At 36.0% G+C, this 21,239-nt stretch overlaps 1 protein-coding gene and 1 pseudogene across 1 annotated transcript; both read right to left on the bottom strand.

Annotated features, from left to right (window-relative positions):
• Positions 1 to 664: 664 nt before the first annotated feature.
• Positions 665 to 1,601, bottom strand: LOC118852878 (annotated as a pseudogene).
• Positions 1,602 to 4,961: 3,360 nt separating this feature from the next.
• LOC118855018 (olfactory receptor 5D18-like) lies at positions 4,962 to 5,909 on the bottom strand. The gene has a single exon (XM_036765155.1). It carries the CDS (start codon positions 5,907 to 5,909, stop codon positions 4,962 to 4,964), a length of 948 nt encoding a protein of 315 aa, XP_036621050.1.
• Positions 5,910 to 21,239: the final 15,330 nt, after the last annotated feature.

Genomic DNA, 21,239 nt, shown 5'->3' with positions numbered 1-21,239 from the left:
TCTAACTTGTTTTATGAATGAGGAAACTAATGCAGAGTTAAATGACTTCTCCAGAATCACACAGATAGAAATTGTTTTTAGTCATATTTGAACTCAGAAAGAAGAGTCTTCCTGATTGCAGGGCCATCACTCTATCCACTGTGCCACCTAGCTGTCACTTATGTACACACACACACACACACATACACATACACACACACACACACTGTAATATGTAGTATAAATCAAAGATAATCACAGAAGGCACAAGTAATGAAGGAGCATGAAAAAAAAATAGTCAAAGATAGGGTGGGAGAGAGAGAGAAAGAGACTGAGAGAAATAGAGAGAGACAGAGAGGGAGACAACGACAAAAAAAGAGACAGAGAGAAAGACAGAGAGATTGACAAGTAAATAGATTGGGCAATGACTCAGTTTACCTGTTGCTTTCTCTCTGTTTCAATGGCTATGCCTGTCTCTCTGTCTCTTTCTTTCTTTTTCTGTCTCTGTCTCTGTATCTTTCTGTCTCTCTTTTTGAAAGGTAAAATTCCATTGGTTTATAGAGATTCCCTGATAGTTAAACTCTTTCTCACAATGCAAAATAGCCGTTGTCCAAACTTAGAGGGTTTCACAGATTGTGGAGTCACCAGGTAGTTAATCTTGGACTCCCCAAAGCAACAAATAATTCTAGAAAGAAAATATTTTGGTTTCCATTAGTTTACTTGTAGCTTCTTTTATATCTTTGCTCCTCAGACTTTATATTAGAGGGTTCAGCATCAGAATGAGCACTGTGTAAAACACAGAAGTCACTTTGACTATGAGCCATGAGATTTTAGAACTGGGGACACAATAGAGAAAGATAAGGGTCCCAGAGAAACTGGAGGTGACAATCAGGTGAGAGCCAAAGTGGATAAGACTTTCTTCCTCCTATTGGCCGACTGTATCTTTATGATGGAGACAAAAACTAAAGTAGAGGACATGAGGATGGTTATGAGGGTGTTGAGGACATTAAAATTAGCAAGGATGAAAAGTATCATTTCACTTAAACATCTGTCTGAACAGGAGGCAGAGAGGATGACAGAATACTCATAGAGGAAATTATTAATGATGTTAGACCCATATAAAGAAAGTCTAATGAGAGAGTAGGTAAATATGAGGAAAGAAGGTGTTCCCCATACGTATGCCCCAGTCACCAGCAGTGTACTTCGTTTCCAGGACATGGTAACCATGTAAAAAGGGGACCACAAATGGCCACAAACTGATTATAGGCGATCACTGCCAACAAGAAAGTTTCTGTCAACACACTGGTAGCAGTAAAAAAGTACTGGGTGATGCAGTTTTCAAAAGAAATCCTTCTGTCTTCCACAATTAGGTTTTCTAAGAGCTTGGGTGTAACTCCAGTGGAGTAACAGAAATCCACAAAAGATAAGTGACTGAGGAAAAAGTAGATGGGGGTGTGGAGTTTGGGGTGGATCCTGATGATCATAATCATGCCCAGATTTCCCAACACTGTGACCACATAGATCACCAGAAATGGAAGGAAGAGGGGGACTTGGAGATCTGGGTAGTCAGAAAATCCTAACAGGATGAACATGATGGCAGCACTCTGATTTCAGTCTACCATGTTTCCTGTTGAAGCAAATGGGAACATTTCAGGCTTGAAAGTTTTCGATGGCTATATACTACAATCCTAATGTTGAAAAACATCCCTCTATGAGAGATAGATAATTGATTACCTAGACTTTTGTTTAGAGACCTTCAACAAAGGGTAAATGACTAGATTCCAGAAAAACTATTTTACTTGGTTATCTGCATAAGGTGAGGTTTAAATATATATTGATTCTAAATTTTCTGAGTTGTAACTTTTACCCATTGCTTTTTGTCTTCCTTTCTGTGGCCAATCACTCTCCAGGGGCTACCATAGAATTTGCTTCAATCAAAATCTAAACTTGACAAATCTTATTCAATACTTCTAATGATTCTTTCTTATCCTTAGGATCAAAAAGCAAGAACTCCATTTGAAATTGAACAACTTTTACATTACCAATTAATCCTACTTTATGGGTTTACTATAAATTATTCCCCTTCCTGAACTTTATGGCCTAGAAAAATTGATGTTATTACTATTGCCCATGTGTATCACTTCATTGAAGCTCATCTCACTCTTTTCTATAGGTTGCCCTGCCCTGCCACAATGCACTTTCTTTTCATGTTCACATCTTCTAGTTTCCTTTAAACGGCACCTCAAATGCCACCTTCCCTCCACGAAGTCATTTTCACGTATCTAGTAATTATGTTAAACATCTATGTTGTCTAGGATTCATCTATCTTACTTTCCAATATCATTTTAAATAAAAACAAATGATGTTTTTTCTAAAACTTTTATAAATTGTAAAGTAATGTAAAATGTAATGTAATGTAAAATTATAAAATGTAAAGTAATCTATATAATTCTTATTAATCAATATATTTGGGCACATTTTGCAATTTTTCCTACACTAATAATTTACATGTGTGTGAGGAATTCTGAGTGTGTAAATTTTATTCATTGTAGTCATAAAACATATATATCACAGGCCAAACTATGTTTTTTTTTGCCTGTTATATCTTATTGTCCCTCATAAACTTAGGAATATTTTTTAAAATAGTGGAGAGATTAAAAGTTAGTCTAGTGTGAGTCTTTTTTCCCCATGAACCATCTTTGGGTTTTTATGGTTACTATTTCCTTTTCATGCTGTTAATTAGCACAATTATTTGTATTTGTGTTTGTATCGTATTAGCTATTTCTATTAAATGTTATATTCTGAAGGTATTTTATAGAGGCTACTTGATTTGTATCTATCTCTGTAAAATAACTTGCATTTATCTCCTTATTTCTACTCACACAGTCACCAACTTTGTTCAAGTCCACGTCATTTCTCATCTAATTTGCTGGAATAGACAGCTATTTTGTCATCTTTATTCTAGCCTCCCCTCAATCCAATCCATCTTCTGTGCAAGCTGCCAAAGTGATTTTCCTGAAAGCATAAGTCTGATTATGTAATCCTCCAGTTAATTCTACTCCAATTTCTCCCTTTTGCCTCTAGAATCAAATAAAAACTACTATGCCCTCCCCTCCTCTCCCTTTTCCTCTCCTCCTCTCTTCTTCTCCCCATCACATCCCTTCCTCTCTCTTTTTTTCTGTTCTTTTCCCTCCCTTCCTCATTCTTCCCTTATGTTCTCATCATTTGAATCATAAGGGATGAGAAGTATGAAGACAATGATATCATACTGAATGAAATCATTTCATTGTGGCTGGAAAGAAACATGCCAAGAAATAATATGACATCAAGAAGAAGAAATTCCTGTGAAATGGGGCAGTTTTGAAGAAAATTCTGAAATTTCCTACATTTTTAGCTGATTGTCACTTGCAAAAAAGAAGTTTATATTTGGTTTACTAAAATAATGCTGGTACTGGGAGTTAACTAAATTGCCAAATGAAATCACCTTTTTATTCTATGCCTCACTGCCTACCATAATCTCTCTGGTCACTCATGAGGAGGAACTTTGTTTTCTTTCTAGGCTACACTGCTACCATCAGGAGGAAGTCAGCTTAGAAAGTTTCCAATCCCTGAGTGGGAATGCCTCACTGTTGTACCACTCCAATAAGCAGTCACATTGATTAAGGCAGTCTTACAAATGACTTTAAAGAAGACCAAGTCATTACCAGGAGAAAGGAATTCAAAGGAATTCACACATATATACACATGTATACAGATAGACATATATGTCTACCTATCTATTTATCTATCAGAGGAAAGTTTTCATGTAAAAGACAGGATTTTAGTTCTGGTAGCCAAAACTACAGGAAAGAAATGCAGTAGTTCCATGGGGTACTTGAGGAAAAAAAATAAAATCATACTAATATAAAGGTATTTTAATTTTGTAAAAAATAGTGTGTAATTATCTCAGAGAAACAAAAGCTTTTTGAAGTCCTTGGTTTTTAAGACTATGAAGGGGTCCTGAGATAAAAGTTTTGAGAACTCCAGGAAAAAGAGAAAGAAAAATGTGATTTTTCTTTAAATAAAGGAGTTGTATTTCTAAGATTTCATTGTTCATATCAAAAGAGGAATATGAAAGGCACCTCTTTCTTTGTTACCACACTGTCAATCCACAGTATTAATTTATAAGAGTATGTTAGATTCCAATGACATGAGTACTCCTTATTCACTGCTATGGTATTTAGTCAACTATATGTCTATTTCAACACTTTCAATGTTTGATGCTCAAATGTGTGTCTCTTAGTGCTAACTACTAGCCAGTCTCCTCCTACCCACATTTCCCCTCATTTTTGATACTTTTGTCACCATACATTAGTGATAAGGGAAGGTTGCAGGAAAGAAAATAGATATACAATTCTGTGAAGTGAGTAAATTTATTTTGTCACCAAATTATAGAAGATCACTTTTGGTATGAGGCTGGATTTGCCCCATTAAGTTATGTATAAGAGTTTTGTTGGTTTTTTTTTTTGGGGGGGGGTATTTGATTGTTTTTGTTTTGTCTTTCTTTTTCTGAAGTAATCATTTTCACTTTAAACAATGTGGCTTCTTCATTTTTATATAGGCTCACAAATCTATTATGGATGCCTGTAGTAACCAAATGTTAGAAATTAGAAGAGTACTACATTACTATGAAATAATGAATATATTAAGCAAATATCCCAAATATTTCTCCCCGATTATGGCAACCAGAAGATGAATAATTAGGACCAATAATTTTAGTGAGAGAATATTTAGTTGTTCTTCTTTTATCAGTGAGCCATGTCTGACTCTTTTTCACTGCATTTAGAGTTTTCTAGGAAAAGATATTGGAGTAGTTTGCCATCTCCTTTTCCAGCTTATTTTACAATTGAGGAAACTGAGGCAAAAATGCTAAGTGACTTCTCCAGAGTCACATGGCTACTGTCTAAGAACTAAAAGCTTCCAGACTCCAGGGCCAATACTATCTAGCCACTGCCCCATCTAGCTGGCACTTCTATTAATTTCCTGATTGTTTGTTTCACATCTTTATTCCTCAAACTGTATATTAAGGGGTTCAGCATGGGGATTACAATTGTATATAACACAGTGTTTATTCTTACTAGAAGCCATGAGCTTTTGGAACTGGGCACACAGTAGAGGAAGAAGATGATTCCAAAGAAGATGGTAACACCTGTCAGGTGGGAGCCACAAGTAGAGAAGGCTTTATATCTACCACTAACTGAATGCATCTTCAGGACAGTAACAAAAATAAAAAGATAAGATGTAAGTACAATAATGAGGGTGAAAAATGTGTTAAAATTAGCAAGGATAAACAAGATTGTCTCTGTAACATGCTTATCAGAGATGGAGGCAGAAAGGATAGCAGAATACTCACAGAGAAAATTATTAATGATGTTGATCCCAGAAAATGACAATATAAGGAGAGAGTAGGTGAATACATTAGAAGAAATTATGCCCCATGTATATACTGCTGTCAGCAATAGGGCACAGCGTTTCTGGGACATGACAACTACATATAGCAAGGGATTACAAATTGCCACAAAGCGGTCGTAGGCCATCACTGCTAGTAAGAATGCCTCTGTAACCACAAAGATGGCAGCAAAAGAATATTGGGTAATGCAGGGAGCAAAGGAAATGCTTCTGTCTTCCACAAGCAAGATTTGTAACAATTTGGGTGTAACTACAGTAGCGTAACAGAAGTCTAAAAAAGACAAATGACTAAGGAATAGGTACATGGGGGTATGAAGTTTGGGGTTAATCCTGATGATCACAATCATGCCCAAGTTTCCTACTACAGTAATCATATAGGTCACCAGGAATATGAAGAATAAAGGGATCTGGAGCTCTGGGTAATCAGAGAATCCCAAAAGGATGAAGATGACATCACTCTCATTTCGGTCAGCATTCCCCATGGTTCCTACTGGAGAAAATCACAGAATGCCAGCACTTTAGTACAGTTGGAAGAGCTCTCAATGGCCACAGTCCAAAATTGAAAAATAATATTACTATAACATCAGTCTATCAGTAGACAGTCCAATAAACATTTTTAAGGTATTCCCTATATGACAGGTACTGTGCTAAGAACTGAGGACACAAAGAAAGCCAAAAGACAATGGGAAGGGAGAGACAACATGCAATCAATTATGTATAAATAAGCTATATCCAGAATAAATTGGACCACAAGAAAATCCCCAAAGAGAAGACCTTGGAATTGATTGGGATTGATGGAGACTTCCTATAGAATGTGGATTTATAGCAGGGGCTTGAAGGAAACCAGGAGTCAAAGATGACAATTTATGACCTAGTTTTTGTTTGAAGACTTGAAGGTAGGAGGGGACTCGCTTTTTCTGGAAGCATCCCATTTGTCTTGGATAGGTTAATTGGGATGAACCCAAATACATATTAAGCGCATTTTTCTCTATGTATTTCTACTTATCACTTCATGTATTCTTTTCTGGAACTAATGCCTCTCCCAAAGCTGCCATACAATTTTCCTAAAGCAGACATCTGAACTTGTGTCGCCCCAACCTCCAAAGATTCTATTGTATTTGAACACTAATTCAAAGTTCTTCTTTTGGTATTTATATTCCTAATAAGACTCTAATATAAATTAGTATTATATACAATATTCCTCTTCATGAACTCTATTGTCCAATTAAACTTGCTTCTTATTGTCCTTTGGAAGAGGAATTCCATCTCATTTCACTAATATTGCTCTGCACATGACTAAAATGCATTTATTTTATATTATTTTCTGTTACAATGTACTTGAATGCTGTCTCCCCTAATAGAAGACAAACTCATTTAATTCAAGGACTGTTTTATTTTTTTGTTTTCTTGTTTGGATCTATGTATACCTAATACCCAGCCCAGCCAGTAATGGACAGTAGTTTATCCTTGAATTAATTTTTATTGATTAATTGAATATCTTGATTTGTTTTCAAATTATCCTCCCCACTTTTGTCTATATCTCTAAAAAAAAGCATATTCGGTTATTTCACTTAGTCATCAGTAGACATAATTTTGACTTGTTTTCTTATCCAGGTCATGATATGATAGATTTTCTGTTAGTTGATAACCTTTATAAAAAATGACATCCCAAATGCATAGTCCTACTAGAGAAGAATGCAATATGGCTATGCCTGTCTTGGGCAGCTCTTTGGTGCAATAGAGAGAGGGCCAGGTAGGGCTCAGAAAGATTCATCTTCCTGAATTCAATACTGGCTTTAGACACTTAATACCTGTGTGAAACTTGGCAAGTTAATTAACCTGTTTTTCTCATGTTTCTCATCTGTAAAATGCATTCGAGAATGAAATGACAAAATACTCCAATATCTTTTCCAATAAAGCTTCAAATGGGGTCTTGAAGAATCAGACATGACTAAACCTGAATGTGCCTCCTTATAGAGGGATATAGTAACTCTCTTTATCAAGCTTGATACCAATATAATTTTACTTTTCTGAATATATATATAGTATATATAATTGTATATATACATATGTATATACACAGACATACACACACACATATATACACAATTCCCATTTCTGTATATTATATATATACACATATACATATATACATGCGCACATATATATGTGTGTGTGTATGTATACAATACAAAAGTGCATAAACACATATAAGTATATATACATATAGGCATGTCTACATATATACATACTCATATATTCACACACATATCCATATATCCATATCTATACACACATAAACACACACATAAATACACACACACATATATATGTATATGTGTGTGTACATATATATATATATATATGTACACACACACACATGTAAACACACATCCCATTAAACTTTGGGTTCAGTAAAATCTCCTGAGCTTTCTTCTTTTAGATAAACTTATACCTAGTTATGTACATTTTTTCTTATATTTGTGAAACTGATTTGTGAAATCCAAGGGTAAGTATATTTATTCTTATTAAATTCTACCCAAAAAGTTGTAGACTAAACCTGTAGCATATGAAAAATATTTTTGAATACTGACTATCTGATCTTAATATGCCATTATTTTCTAAATGCTTTATGGATAAAATATTTGTCCAAAAATTTAGTACAGTGCCTAGGACATAGCATGTAATAAATTCTTATTTATATTATCTGCAAACTTGATAATTAGACTCTCTATTTATTGTGTCCAAGTCATTGCTGAATGCATTCAACACCCTAACATGAAGCAAAGAGTATTTGGACATTGCGCGGGAGATCTCTTTTTAAATTGCTAAGAAATCACTATTAACTGCTCTTTGGGTCTTACATTCAGGCCCTTCTGAATTCACCATATTTATTATTATCTTAATCTTATCTCTCTACCTTCTACATTAAGAAGATGAACTATTTTATCAAATGTTTTGGTAAATTCTATCTAAACTTTAGGTGTTTTTTTTTTTTTAATTTACCAGTTTTGGCCCATCATTCACCAACTGTTTCTGGATTTGGAAACTCTCTTTGCCAATGCAGATAAGTAACTCTTCTGGAACTTATACTCCTGGAAAGTTTCATTGGGACAATGTGAGATTGAATGACTTATCTATGTTCATAGCTGTTATATTCTAGGAGTAGCACTTAAACCTGATTCTTTGATCCACTGTACCACATTGTATCTCAACGTTTAAGGGACCCTGTTTCAAAAAATGAAATAAAATAAAAAAACCAATAAGGTAAATTTAAAATGAATTTTTTTCTTTGAAATAATGCTGAATGCATATGATCATGAGTATAGTTTCTTTACACTTGTTAATTTTCCTTTAATATCACAGTCTATTTTATAACTGGGAACCAAAAATGAGTTCAGTGGCCTGGATTTTGCCATCATTTTCTTCCTTTTGTTGAAAATTTTGCTTTTAGGCTTTCTGTCGTACTTTAGTTTCTCACCTATTATCTCATATTTTAAAGTTTCTGTAGAATAAATTTTCAGCTGCATTCACTGATTCTTTCAGATTCTATACATATAGTTCTAGACTATGTAACTTACGTGATCAAGGCACACTAGAAATTTTTTTATCAATAGCCTTTTAGATTTATTTGGTTTCTCATAAAAAATCCAAAAACTCAGGCTTTATTGGAATACTAGAAGAATAATTATAGTTAAACACATCTCTCAGAATTCTAATCTACAGCAATTAGTGGTACTATGCTTTCTTTGATTGTCCTATTTTTCCCCAAATAAGTTTTTTATGTTGTTTTCAGCTTTGCATATAAGCTTTAACTTATCTTGAGATTCTGCATTTCTGATACTTCTCAAAAGATTCTGCTATACCTTTGCTTTAATCTTTCTACTTACTTTTTTTTTCCTTCTAATTTAAGAATTTTGATGATCTCCTTGTGCATCCACATGGCTCTTTTAATCACTTTTTTTCTCATCGCTTTTCATTTCAAAAATCATATTCTTCCTGGTCCAACATTGTCAACAGATTTTTATTGCTTGGGATACTGCCTGCTCTTCATCTGATTCATCTGAGCCTTTTGCAATCTCCTTTGCCCAAAACATATATTTCTGTCAGCCTCTTCAGTTTTCTTTTCCTTCTTTATCACAAACTATCACCATGTTAAAATTGCCCACTTTTTCCATCCCATGTTCCTTCATAAAGATAAAAAAAGATTTAGAATGTAGTTTCCCATTTTTGGTTTATCTAATTTTTAAAGAGAAATAATCATTAAGATACATGAAGGATTTGTACCTACTCCATTCTTTGGCACAGAGAGGTTCAACTGATTTTTGGATAGTTGGATTTATGCATTAATAAATTATTATATCTCTGTAAACAGCCTGTAATGTTTTCCCCAAACTCCTCATCTCTCACATCTTTTGATTGGATTCATATTTAAATCTGATAACAATATTAACTCTTCTTCCACCACTGATATCCACTTAGATATTCTCTATCATGCTCTCATGTAATTTCTTGACTTCTTTGTACTAGTATATTTCTTACACTCCAATGTTATTCCACCCTTTATTTACCTATTCTGTATTTTTGAAAAAGAATATTCCATTTCTAAGTCTCATCTGATGAAGATTAAGTGAGATCCAGGAGATCAATATCTTGTTTGCCTTATGGTCCCAAGAGGTTTACTCTAAAGAAAACAATTTACTTCAGCATAGAATCACAAATGGCAAGGTATAATCCAATATGAACAGAAATTTCTTAATCTGCAAATGCCATTGGGCAAGACACTTTGGCAAAATTTCAGGAGAGGACCCTAATTATAACTGAAGTTTGTATTTGGCATCTTCCCCATACACTTTCTTTTTTGGTATGACACATCCTCTAGGACCAATCACACTGTTTTGGAGTCCTCTTATTAATCTCCCTATCTCTTATGTCCATATATATTTAAGATCTTTTACAATGTGCCATTTTTTCCTGACTGCAGGAGAAGGTATTCTGTAATTCAGTAACACATGTTTGTGTGGATAGTTTCATAGCTTCTCTAATTAGCATTTACAATTTAAAATAAAAACCAAAACTCTGAAAAGAAAGACCAATGAATGAATCATGACTGGCAATATTTTAAATAATAGATCAATTTGAAGGAAGGAGGTAGATTTTTCCATTAAAAACACACACTCACATACAAACATATGGTAGTTCTGCCATTTCATTACCTAAGTGAACTTGGCCAAATTGGTCTGGCTCTGAAGAACATCATTCAGTTCAAATATGGATGGATTTGTAGGAAACACCAATGCATTTAGGGCACTCCATTAGTGGCCTTGTAATAAACTTAGGTATGACACAGCATTGTTCTCAAGGACTTTCCACTAAGGAAAAAAACACATAGAATATGTGTGCATGGTGGAAGGGGGTTATAGATAAGCAAGTATAAATGTACAATTCATTGCATCTTTCAGGAGTATACTGGTACATTTTTAATAACTGGCTCTCCAAAAGAAACATTATATATATACATATATATATATGTGTGTGTGTGTGTGTATGTATATATATATATATGTATGTATATGTATGTATGTATATATGACACATTTTTAGTTAAGTTTGAATTATAAAGCTTCTCCATTGCTTTTCTAAGTCTAGATTATCAAGAAAACAAACAAAAAATAAGCTTTGATTTATAACATCTAATTTCCATGGTTTAAATGTTCACACTGTAAATTTAATAAATCAGCTCTTATAAACAGATGCCAGCTAGCTCAGCACACTCATAGATAAGTGATAGCATTGAAAGTGTCAAGAAGAAATGCAGGAAAACTTAAATGAGAGACATTTAGGGAAAGGGGAATTACTTATACCTAGGGGACTTACAATGAAGGGTAGAGGATTCAAGGAAAATTAAACAGATGAAGTAAGTTTCGAAGAAATGGAGAAATAAAACATACATGACATAGGGAAACCATTTATTATTTTGGTATACGAAGAAGGAACTTTGGAATTGTATGAGGGTGTGGGACTGAAGTAAATTTAGGATTTAATGCTGAATGAGGGAGAGATATATTTTACTTTATTCAATACCCAGAGAGAGACCAATGATTCTCTTGCAATACAAAAGGATATCATTAACAGAATAGTACATTAGAAAGATTATGATAATAAAATAATTGTGATAGTGTAAATGGAAATTGCAGCTAGGTGGGCACAGTGGATAGAGTACTGGGCCTAGATTCAGGAAGACCCGAGTTCAAATTTGTCCTCAGATACTTACTGGCTGTGTGAGCATGGGCAAGCCACTTAACCCTATTTTCCTCAGTTTCCTCATCTATAAAATGAGATGGAGAAGGAAATCACAGACCACTTCAATATTATTGTGATGAAAACCCCAAATGGAGTCAAGAGGAGTCAGCCCCAATTGAAACAACTAAGCAACCACAAGAACAAATGGAAATAAGAATAAAACTTAAAGAAGACATGAGGAAAGTCAGCCCTTGCTTTTTCTTTGAAGCATTTGGGGATTATAGGTTTTGAATTTTCTATATATTGCCAGACTTTTCAATATATTGAATAATTTTACAGAATTGTTACTGTTTTGTTTCTGATATTTTTAAAATTCTTACTCATAAGAGTTTGTGCAGAAGGAGGGAGAACATTTTAGTACATACATGTCCGATAAAAATCAATTAAATTGTTTTATTTTAAATTTAAGAATACTTGAAGAACAATGTAACAGTATGAAGGCCTGTTTGGAAAAAAATACATAGATTGGAGTACTAAAAACCCATTCATAAGCTATGCCAATAGTCTAGACAAGAACAGATGCTGATATCTTTAAATAGTACCAGTTCTATGGAGAGAGACAGAGTAAGAGAGAGAGAGAGAGAGAGAGAGAGAGAGAGAGAGAGAGAGAGAGAGAGAGAGAGAGAGAGAGAGAGAGCCATGTAACCTGAATCCTCTCCAAATTCAAATTTTCCTTACATGGCTGTCTTTTCTAGATTTCTACAAAAGAAGGGATGCAATGAACAATGGGTCTCTGTAAATGAAAAAAATATGAGTGAGACAATGGAAAGGATGTAGAGCAAAATAAGGATGTGAACAATAACATGGTCAATTCAAAGAAGCAAGTCAAAAGGAACCCTTAAATGTACTGCCTCCCTCTGCTAACTCCAAAAGCAAGACTGAAAGACACCTATACAATCTTGAAATACATAATCTATAAGGACCATTTCAGCACCGACGTATCTTCTATTAGCTAAGATCCTTTGCAGGTTAATATTCTCTTATCTTTTTTCTAAGATTCCTTCTTACTTTGATGTCCTTTATTCTATTCTGTAAGATTCTTGCCACCGCTAGCATTCTATAGTTCAGATTCTCCCTCAATTGTGCCTTCTGTACTATACTCTAAGATTCATTCCAAATGTTTCACTCTGTACTTGAAAGGCAAAATTCTATTTTTGAAGTCTGTTATAATTTTGACCTCTTATATTTAGAGGTCCATTTGTGTTTCAAATTCTTAAGTTTGAATGCTCTATCAAACTCCATTATTTTGTGTTCTGTTTTCCAAGGTCTTCCCAGCTCTGATATTCTAGGTTCTTAGTCTTAGGATACCTTGCAGTGATAAAGCCAATGATTCTATTTACTTATATGATAAAAGATCAACAACAAGAAGGTAGCAATCTTTTAAAACAAACCTCCACAAAAACTCACTGTGCAGGCTTTATTATCTCTGATGTCTACAAGGGAAAACACGTAGATCAAACCGAGCCCTGCCACCAATCATTGCTCCCCTGCTATAAATTAGAAATATGAACCTATGATAGAAAATCACAGAAAGCAGTAGGTAACAGCAGTTACAGTTATGATAACTCTCCACCCATCCTGGAATATCCTCCCTCCTGACCTCCACTTAAATCCTACTCTACCTCACAGGAGTCATATTTACACATCCTGCCTTTCAGTAATGAGTTACTCTTTCCAAGCTCAAAATAACTCTCGTCTATCGCAATCTCTGAGATCTTACTTTATGTTGGTTAATATGGAATTTGATTGTTTATACAGTTTCCTACTTTCTTAAATTAAGAATAAGCCTTTGGATGATAGGTGCTATGTTCATTGACTTTGTATCTTAGAGCTCGATACAGTCATATATACCCAATAAATGCTCAATAAATTTACCCTGATGATAATTTTTTCTAAAGTTGCCTATTTCAATTTATTCCTCACTCCTTTTCCCCAGAAATTCTGTTTAGTGATAGGGGTCTTATAGATAATAAATACTCCTAAGTGACTTCAGTTATTGAGGGATGTCTTGTGTCTAGTCCCTGGTAATGAGATGAAAAAGGGAGAGAATAGCCAAATGCATTGACTTACCACAATGTGGACACCTCTGTTTGTATGCTATTATTTCTTAGAGCTGAGATGTTAGCAGTAATGGGCTTGGTAGAAAAAGTGTTTCCATGATTGCAGAACAATAACAACAGTAACAAATTTATCAGATCATGTTCAGTACAGTCGCAGAAACACACAGCCTAATCACATTGCAATTACAGTAATTTTCATAGCATGATATAATATAGGAAAAGAAAATATTTTCTATTTTCTAGCATATCCCTGAGAAGGCAAAAATGGAGGAAATAAGACACTATACCCTGTCCAGAGCCTATCTTTGGGAAAGATGTTGGTAATCTTACTTTTTTTTTTTCCTCTAAGACCCTTGGAAATGAGACTGTGGAGTGTCTCGAATGTGTATTTCCCACTGGGATACAAAACAAGGGAAGCTTGTGTCTCCTATGACACCTCAAAGAAGGAGTTCCTTGAAATCTCTGTGGAAGCTCCTATTCAGATGATAATTTTCCCTTGATCTTAATTACTTGGAAAATAACAATGTAGAATGTTACTAGGATGGTGTAATAGGTGGTAATTATACATTTTTCACTCATTAGTTAAGGTAGAAACTACCTCTGTCCACAAACATGATATGGACAACACTGGCAGTGGGAAGTAGAATCACTTTTTTGTTCCATGCTCTGACAGGGAAACTCTTAGACAACTCTTGAATGTATGATGCACACATGGGGCTCAGGAAGTCTTGGAAAAGTAGGTTCTGTTGTAATATAGGCCTAGCATGAAAGTGATGCTCAGGAGGCCCTAGTCTCATAATTCTACCCTTAGCAACATACACAGATTCTTCAGGAAATCTGTGCTGAAAGGGCCTTTTCCCAGAGTCATGAAACTTGTTCACAGGAGGTACTTCCTCCATGTGTCTATCTCCCATTACCAAGAGTGAACCACATCCTAGTTCACAAATGCATGCATATACACGAGTCAGGAATGAGACAGGCACAGCCTGCAAAAGGCCAAATCAAGTGATCAAATACATTTCAAACTAAAATAACAATAATAGCCTTTATAACTACATTTATTTCTACAGATCTGTAGAGACAGTTAACCACTGTGCTATATTTTTTCTTAGAATAAAAAAAATGAAGGCATTGACAAAATTTACCTCTAAGACATATATCTATGAGCCTATTATAGGGTATCCCTCTGCATTGTGATGTATCATCTCTATGTGATGAAGTTCTCATTTATGGAAACAGTACTTGTGAGAGATAGGGAAGCTGCCTTACATGTGGGATTTGCTCCCCATTTTTGTTTTGCTAGCATTGGGATTCAAATCATCTGTTGGAGGCAAAAAGAACAGTTTGTCGTGATTGATGAAGTCGGAGAAATTTTCTCTGCATCATGGGACAGCTAACTTAAAGAGAGAAACCATGACAGCCCCAAATTTGATTCTACAAAGACTAGGGACAGAACAATAAGAGTACCTGCCCCACCTCCAGAAGAAAAAGTTAAAAGCTAAGACAATAGAGATAAAAACATCAGAGATGAGAGCCTCTGCTCTCTGGCATCTCTGCCAGACGGGTAGCTTGTGAAAATCCCACTGGTTAGAGAAGTGGCAAAACAGAAAAAGCCAATACTCCTTGCTAAACTCTTTTTTTTCTCTTTGATGTATGTCCTCCAGGCAGCTAGGTGGTACAGTGCTAGGCCTGGAGTCATGAAGACTCCTCTTTCTAAGTTCAAATCTGGCCTCAGACACTTGTTAGCTGTTTGACTCTGGGGAAGTCACTTAACCCTGTTTTCCTCACTTTCCTCATCTGTAAAATTGGCTAAAGAAGGAAAAGAGCAAGAGTAAGAGAGAGCCTGAGACTATATATATATACATATATATATATATATATGTATATATATGTGTGTGTGTGTGTGTGTGTGTATATATATATATATATATATAGAGAGAGAGAGAGAGAGAGAGAGAGAGAGAGAGAGAACAAATGATGAGGGAAAAAACGTCATAATCACTTGGAAGGGATATTAAAGGTCATCTAGTTTAACCTTTTGTAATTCAATCATGTCTGGCTCTTCATGGCCCCACGGACCATAAGAAATCAATATTACCCGTGGGGTTTTTATGGCAAAGATCCTGGAGTGGTTTGCCATTTCCTTTTCAAATGGATTAAGATAAACAGAGGTTAAGTAACTTACCCAGAATCACACAATTAGTAAGTGTATGAGTCCAAATTTGAAATCAGGTCTTCCTATTTCCAGGTCTGACATTCTATCCATTAAATCACTTAGATGACTCCAGGTTAACGTATACCACAAAAGATGTCCTACCATGCGTCATCTGCTTGTAGATTTCTATTGAAGGTAAGTATATAACTTAAAAATGAAGATTATTCCATCTTTGGGTAACATTAAGGTAGGGAGGTTTTTCCCTCCCCCTAACTCACTTACACTGAACCCAAATGATCAGACTCCCAGGGAGAAACATCCACACGTTCCTGGTCCCCCTCTTCTGAATGGTCTTCAGCCTTACCATACTGTGATGCATTTTTTTGGCTCTCTAAAAGTTAAAACAAACAAATTTAAAAACACCCTACAGTTCTCATTTTTGTGCATTTATTTTCATCATCATCATGAAGATACAGCTGACCATAAAAGAAAATATAACTAAATATCATGAGGTGGAGCCATTTTCTTCTTTTACGCTATACTCATTCTAAAATCAAAAAGACACTGAAACACTAATATTAATACTACTACTACTACCACCACCACTACCACTACAACAACAACTACTACTACTACTACTACTACTACTACTACTACCACTACTACTACTACCACTACTACTACTACCACTACTACTACTATGGTTTCTGGAGTATTCAAGGGTGTAAGGACTTGTTGAGCCCTTTTCATGTATGACTCCAAGAAGTTTTACCATGTGCCACACCCTGGTTAACTGTCTCAGCAGATGGACTAAACCAGGTTGAGGGTGATTAATAGGAATTAAACCTTCAGTGAGCTAGTCAGGGTATCTGCCCCAAGCATGTTAAGACTTCCTCCAGTGGAATGAGTGGATGAGAACAATTTGTCCTGACCTTTATCTTGTCACTAGACTTTGATGACTCTGGAAGAAAGAGTGAGGCTTACAGCTTTATGCAGCTCTGCCTCACTTAAATCCAATTCCCTCAATGAGTCAAGATAGCAAATACGTAACAGTTTGTAGGTAGGGGTCCAAATATCACAGATTGGGGGCATGTAACAAAAAACAAGTAATGTAAAAAATCTGTAGACTTAGTTTCACCCCAAAAGGCTTCCCCCCACACTGATGGACAAGCAGTGCAGGGAACACTGGGCCAGTGGGTCAACATAACTTTCAACAGAAGGACATTAGAACCTAGAACCAGACTGCAACAACGTATGGCCCATGGGCCACTTATGGCATACCAAAGATTTCGGGGGTCTGTCACATGACCCACAGCAAACATATATCCTCAGTCTGTGTCTAGTGACTATAGAACTATCATGTGACAGCCACCCAAAATCCTTTCGTGGGCAGCAAGTGGCCAGTGCAAAGTACGTTTTACAGGCCTGACCTAGAACATCAGAGCTGGGTGGGACCTTAGAATATAGGATGTCAGAGCTGGACATAGAAGGTCACAGCTAGTATAGACTTAGCAAACAGTATGTCAGAGCTGGGAGGGACCACAGAATTGTTGTCTATAGAATATCAGAGTTGGGAGGAACTTGAAGGCCTGGGATGTTAGAGTTGGAAGAGAATGGAAAACATACAATATCAGCTCTAAAAAGGACTTATTTTACCTATAATGTTTGAGCTGGAAGAGACTTTAGACATTTTACTGTGAGAGAAGTCAGTCAGGCAATTAACATTTATTGCATGCCTACTGTGTTCCAGGCATTGGGTAAGTGCTGGAGATACAAATATGGTGGGACAAAGACAATATCTGCCCTCAAGGAGCTTGCAATCAAATGAGGAAATAAGAACACACCAAAGGAAGCTGAAAAGAGGGAGAAAGGGGAAGGTCCCGGCATGGGGACATGCAGTACAACGGAGTGCAGTTGAATTTTGTTTAAGAAGTAGATGGTCTGGGAACTCTCCTAATTTCTGCTCATTTCTTATCTCGGAGGATCTCTGTGCTCAGCCCTCTAATCAGAGGGATCTAGGGGGCAGATCATACTGATGAAGTATCATTAATAGGGCTAATATGATTTTGCAGAATACTGAGGTTCCTGGGGGCATGATAAAGAAGTATGAAAGAGGGCAGCTGGTTGAGAAATGAAAGGGCATGAGAGAATATTCATTTTGACAGTGTTATTTTACACAAGAGAAAACTGAGTCATTTTGCGTTTCATATAGGTACGTACTGAGGAGATCCAGTGCTGAGGAGATCCAGATTACTAGAGTGCTACTATTCCCAATTTACGTTAGCATTGAAATTTAAGGTTTATAAAGTGTTTGACATTACTTTCTTTTTATTTGATCCTCGCAAGAATCCTGTGGCTTCAGTACTCCAGGTGTTTCTATGGCCATGTGTCAGGTGAAGGAAATGAGGGTTCAAGAGCGAATGCCTTGCTAAAGTCTGATTTCTAGCCCAATGTTCTTTTCACCCTCCCTTATGACGAGGTTCTTTGGGACTGAGTTAATCTGATTAAATTAGAAAGAAGGTGGGCATTAATCTAATGCTTGCAAATCCATCTGTGCTTGCTTTATATTAATCACACCACCCACTGAAATTCAAAATAACCACATCTTTGTCATCGTAGGGCAGAATACAAGGCCTGTGTAAATCAGGAAATATTTTCTTTCCCTTCAGAAAGATTTTTTTTCCCCCGTGGAACTATCAACACTAATTTAGTTTTCACACATTGGCTAATTCTATTCTGCTCTTTAGATTTATTTCAAGCTCTGCTAAGGGGAATGCCCACCTGCTATCCTCCCTTTCAACTGGAAGACAATCTGCTGAGAAGAGTTGGCTTAAATCTTTCCACACCCATTCTTCATTTGGCAATAGGGAGTGCAATATAGTGATGACAGTGTAAATCCACAAGGTGGCAGTGTGACACTACAGTCTGCAACACTCTCCAAACTCTGGTTATAGAATGACAGCCAAAGATGAAAGGAAACTGTGATTATCTAATTTAACCTCATTTCCACTCTCTCTGAACCATAATTTTAGATATACTAAACAAAAAAAAACTAATCCCCAGAAGGTTGAAAAGACTTGCTTAATATAACAAAACTCCCAAAAGGAAATATGACTAGAGCCTGGGTCTCCTAAATTTAATTCAACTTAAGTTTCTTTGGAATGTAACTTAGAGTACTTCCTCCAAATAATTCTTTTTTAAAGGTTTTAAAAAGGAAAAAGAGCCACAAGACTGGAGGGGTCACAGCAGGAAGAGGTACCTATTTTTATGGATAGGGTTGGTGTTATATAAGATAAAAGGGATACTTGTCCCCACAAAATTGTGTTTCAGCTTCACTGTTGACTTAGAGCTCCTGGTGGCTGATTTTGGTGATTTTGAGAATCTAAGGCTCTTACTGTTAATTTCTTTTAGTTTAGTCCTACACAAGCCATTTATGAAGGAGGGACAAATTTATTTTTTGAATCTTTACTTCATTTTTCTATATTCTTCATTCACATATCACCATCCAGCTCAATATCCTACCAGGGGTGGGGAATCTGTGCCCTCAAGGCCACATGTAAGGCTTTAAGAGCAGCCTTTTCACTCAATTCAAACTTCACAGAACAAATAAAAAATAATAAAAGTATTTATTCCATAAAACTTAGACTCTGTCAAGAGGCCACACCCAAGGACCTAAAAGGCCACATGTGGTCTTGAGGCTGTAGGTTCCCCACCCCTGTGCCTAGACCATCCACTGTGCTATGTTGCTGTTCAGTCATCTTCCAACTGCGTCCAACTCTTCATGACTCTGCTTGTGGTTTTCTTGGCAAAGATGCTGCAATGGTTTGCCATTCCCTTCTCCAATTCATTTTACAGGTGAGTAAACTGAAGCAAATAGGTTTAAATTATTTGCCCAGGGTCAAATAGCGAATAAGTGTCTGAGGCTAGATTTAAAATCTGCATTTTCACTGAACCGTCTAGCTGCCCTGTGCTCACCTATCCCTTTGCCCAAAGATACTTTATCAGTTCTCTATAGTATATTTCATATATTTTTGTGTATACATACATATGTATGTATATGTGTTATAAAACCAAGGTAGATGTTCTCTTTAGGGAATTTAGATCTCTGTTTACCCCCAAAAGGAGGAAGATACTCAGAGAATGCAAAGACCAGTTCTTGATATCTAAATACCCCTTTTCCCCAAAGGTAAGAAAATCAGAAGGTGATACCTGTGAAATTAAAGATTTTTATTAAGCAGAGAAGAACATATGCATGGGATCGACTAGCCTAATGCTTAGCAGCTCACCAAACAAAAGAATGCAAGGAATCTAGGTAGAACAGTGGGAAATCCTAGAAAGGAACGAGTAATGGATCCTCGTTCTCAAAGGGAGGGGGAGATCCAGGAGGAATTCCAGGTGTCAGAGTTCTGGCCCACTGATACACAAATCAGAATGCATTCTTGGTGATAAGCAGTCCACAATTCAAGGCTTGAATACAGACAATGATAAAAGAGGATGTCTCCAAAAAAAACCCATAAAACAAGATGTGTCTAAAAACCGCATAACAAAAAGTTAGGGGAGTCTCTGAATATAAGGATGTCTCTTGAAGGTCCATAAACCACCAAATAGCACAAGGTCTGCTTCAAAGTTGGTATACACATTATTGGCTTCAGAGTCGCTGATTTGCTGCATGTCCAGATGGGTTTACTCTCAGTTATCACAAAGGATTGTTGTTTTGTCAAGCCACTCTGTATCTTAGCTAATGCAACCAGTCCTCATATAGCCCTTCTTAGTTACCTGGATAATTGGGGAGCTCAACCACAAATTCACTTGTTCAGTATCTATTTCTCTCCATATATCTTCGTACATACATGGGCATAGGTATATGTAGACATACCACTTATATAATGAACACTCCTCAATGCTTGTGATGCAAAGATAAAACAAATTTCATTCTCTGATCTTAAAGAGATTTGTTTGAAAAAATGTCTGTGTTGGGGAGAGTGGGAGATGATAAGAAAATCTCAGACCAAATGGTTTCTTCCAGTGGAGGTGATGAAATTGATTTTTTTTAAGAGGACATCAAAGAGAGACAATGAAGTATTGAAGTTCTCAAGAGAACTGGAAGGAAGGCTTTTTTTTGTTTGTTTCTACTTATTTTAATATTAGTTAACAGGTAGAGCCAAGAGGAAAGCAGCATTTACAACCTGGAGATACTGAAACAGATGCAGAACTGGACTTTTACCCCAAAATAACCTCTGACATTAAGTGGCATCCATGAGAGAGCATGATTTCTTGGGATCCTTGATGCTTTT

Source organism: Trichosurus vulpecula, chromosome 6 (assembly GCF_011100635.1).
Source record: "Trichosurus vulpecula isolate mTriVul1 chromosome 6, mTriVul1.pri, whole genome shotgun sequence".
Classification (NCBI taxonomy): Eukaryota; Metazoa; Chordata; class Mammalia; order Diprotodontia; family Phalangeridae; genus Trichosurus; species Trichosurus vulpecula.
This window is presented reverse-complemented; position numbering and strand designations above follow the sequence as displayed.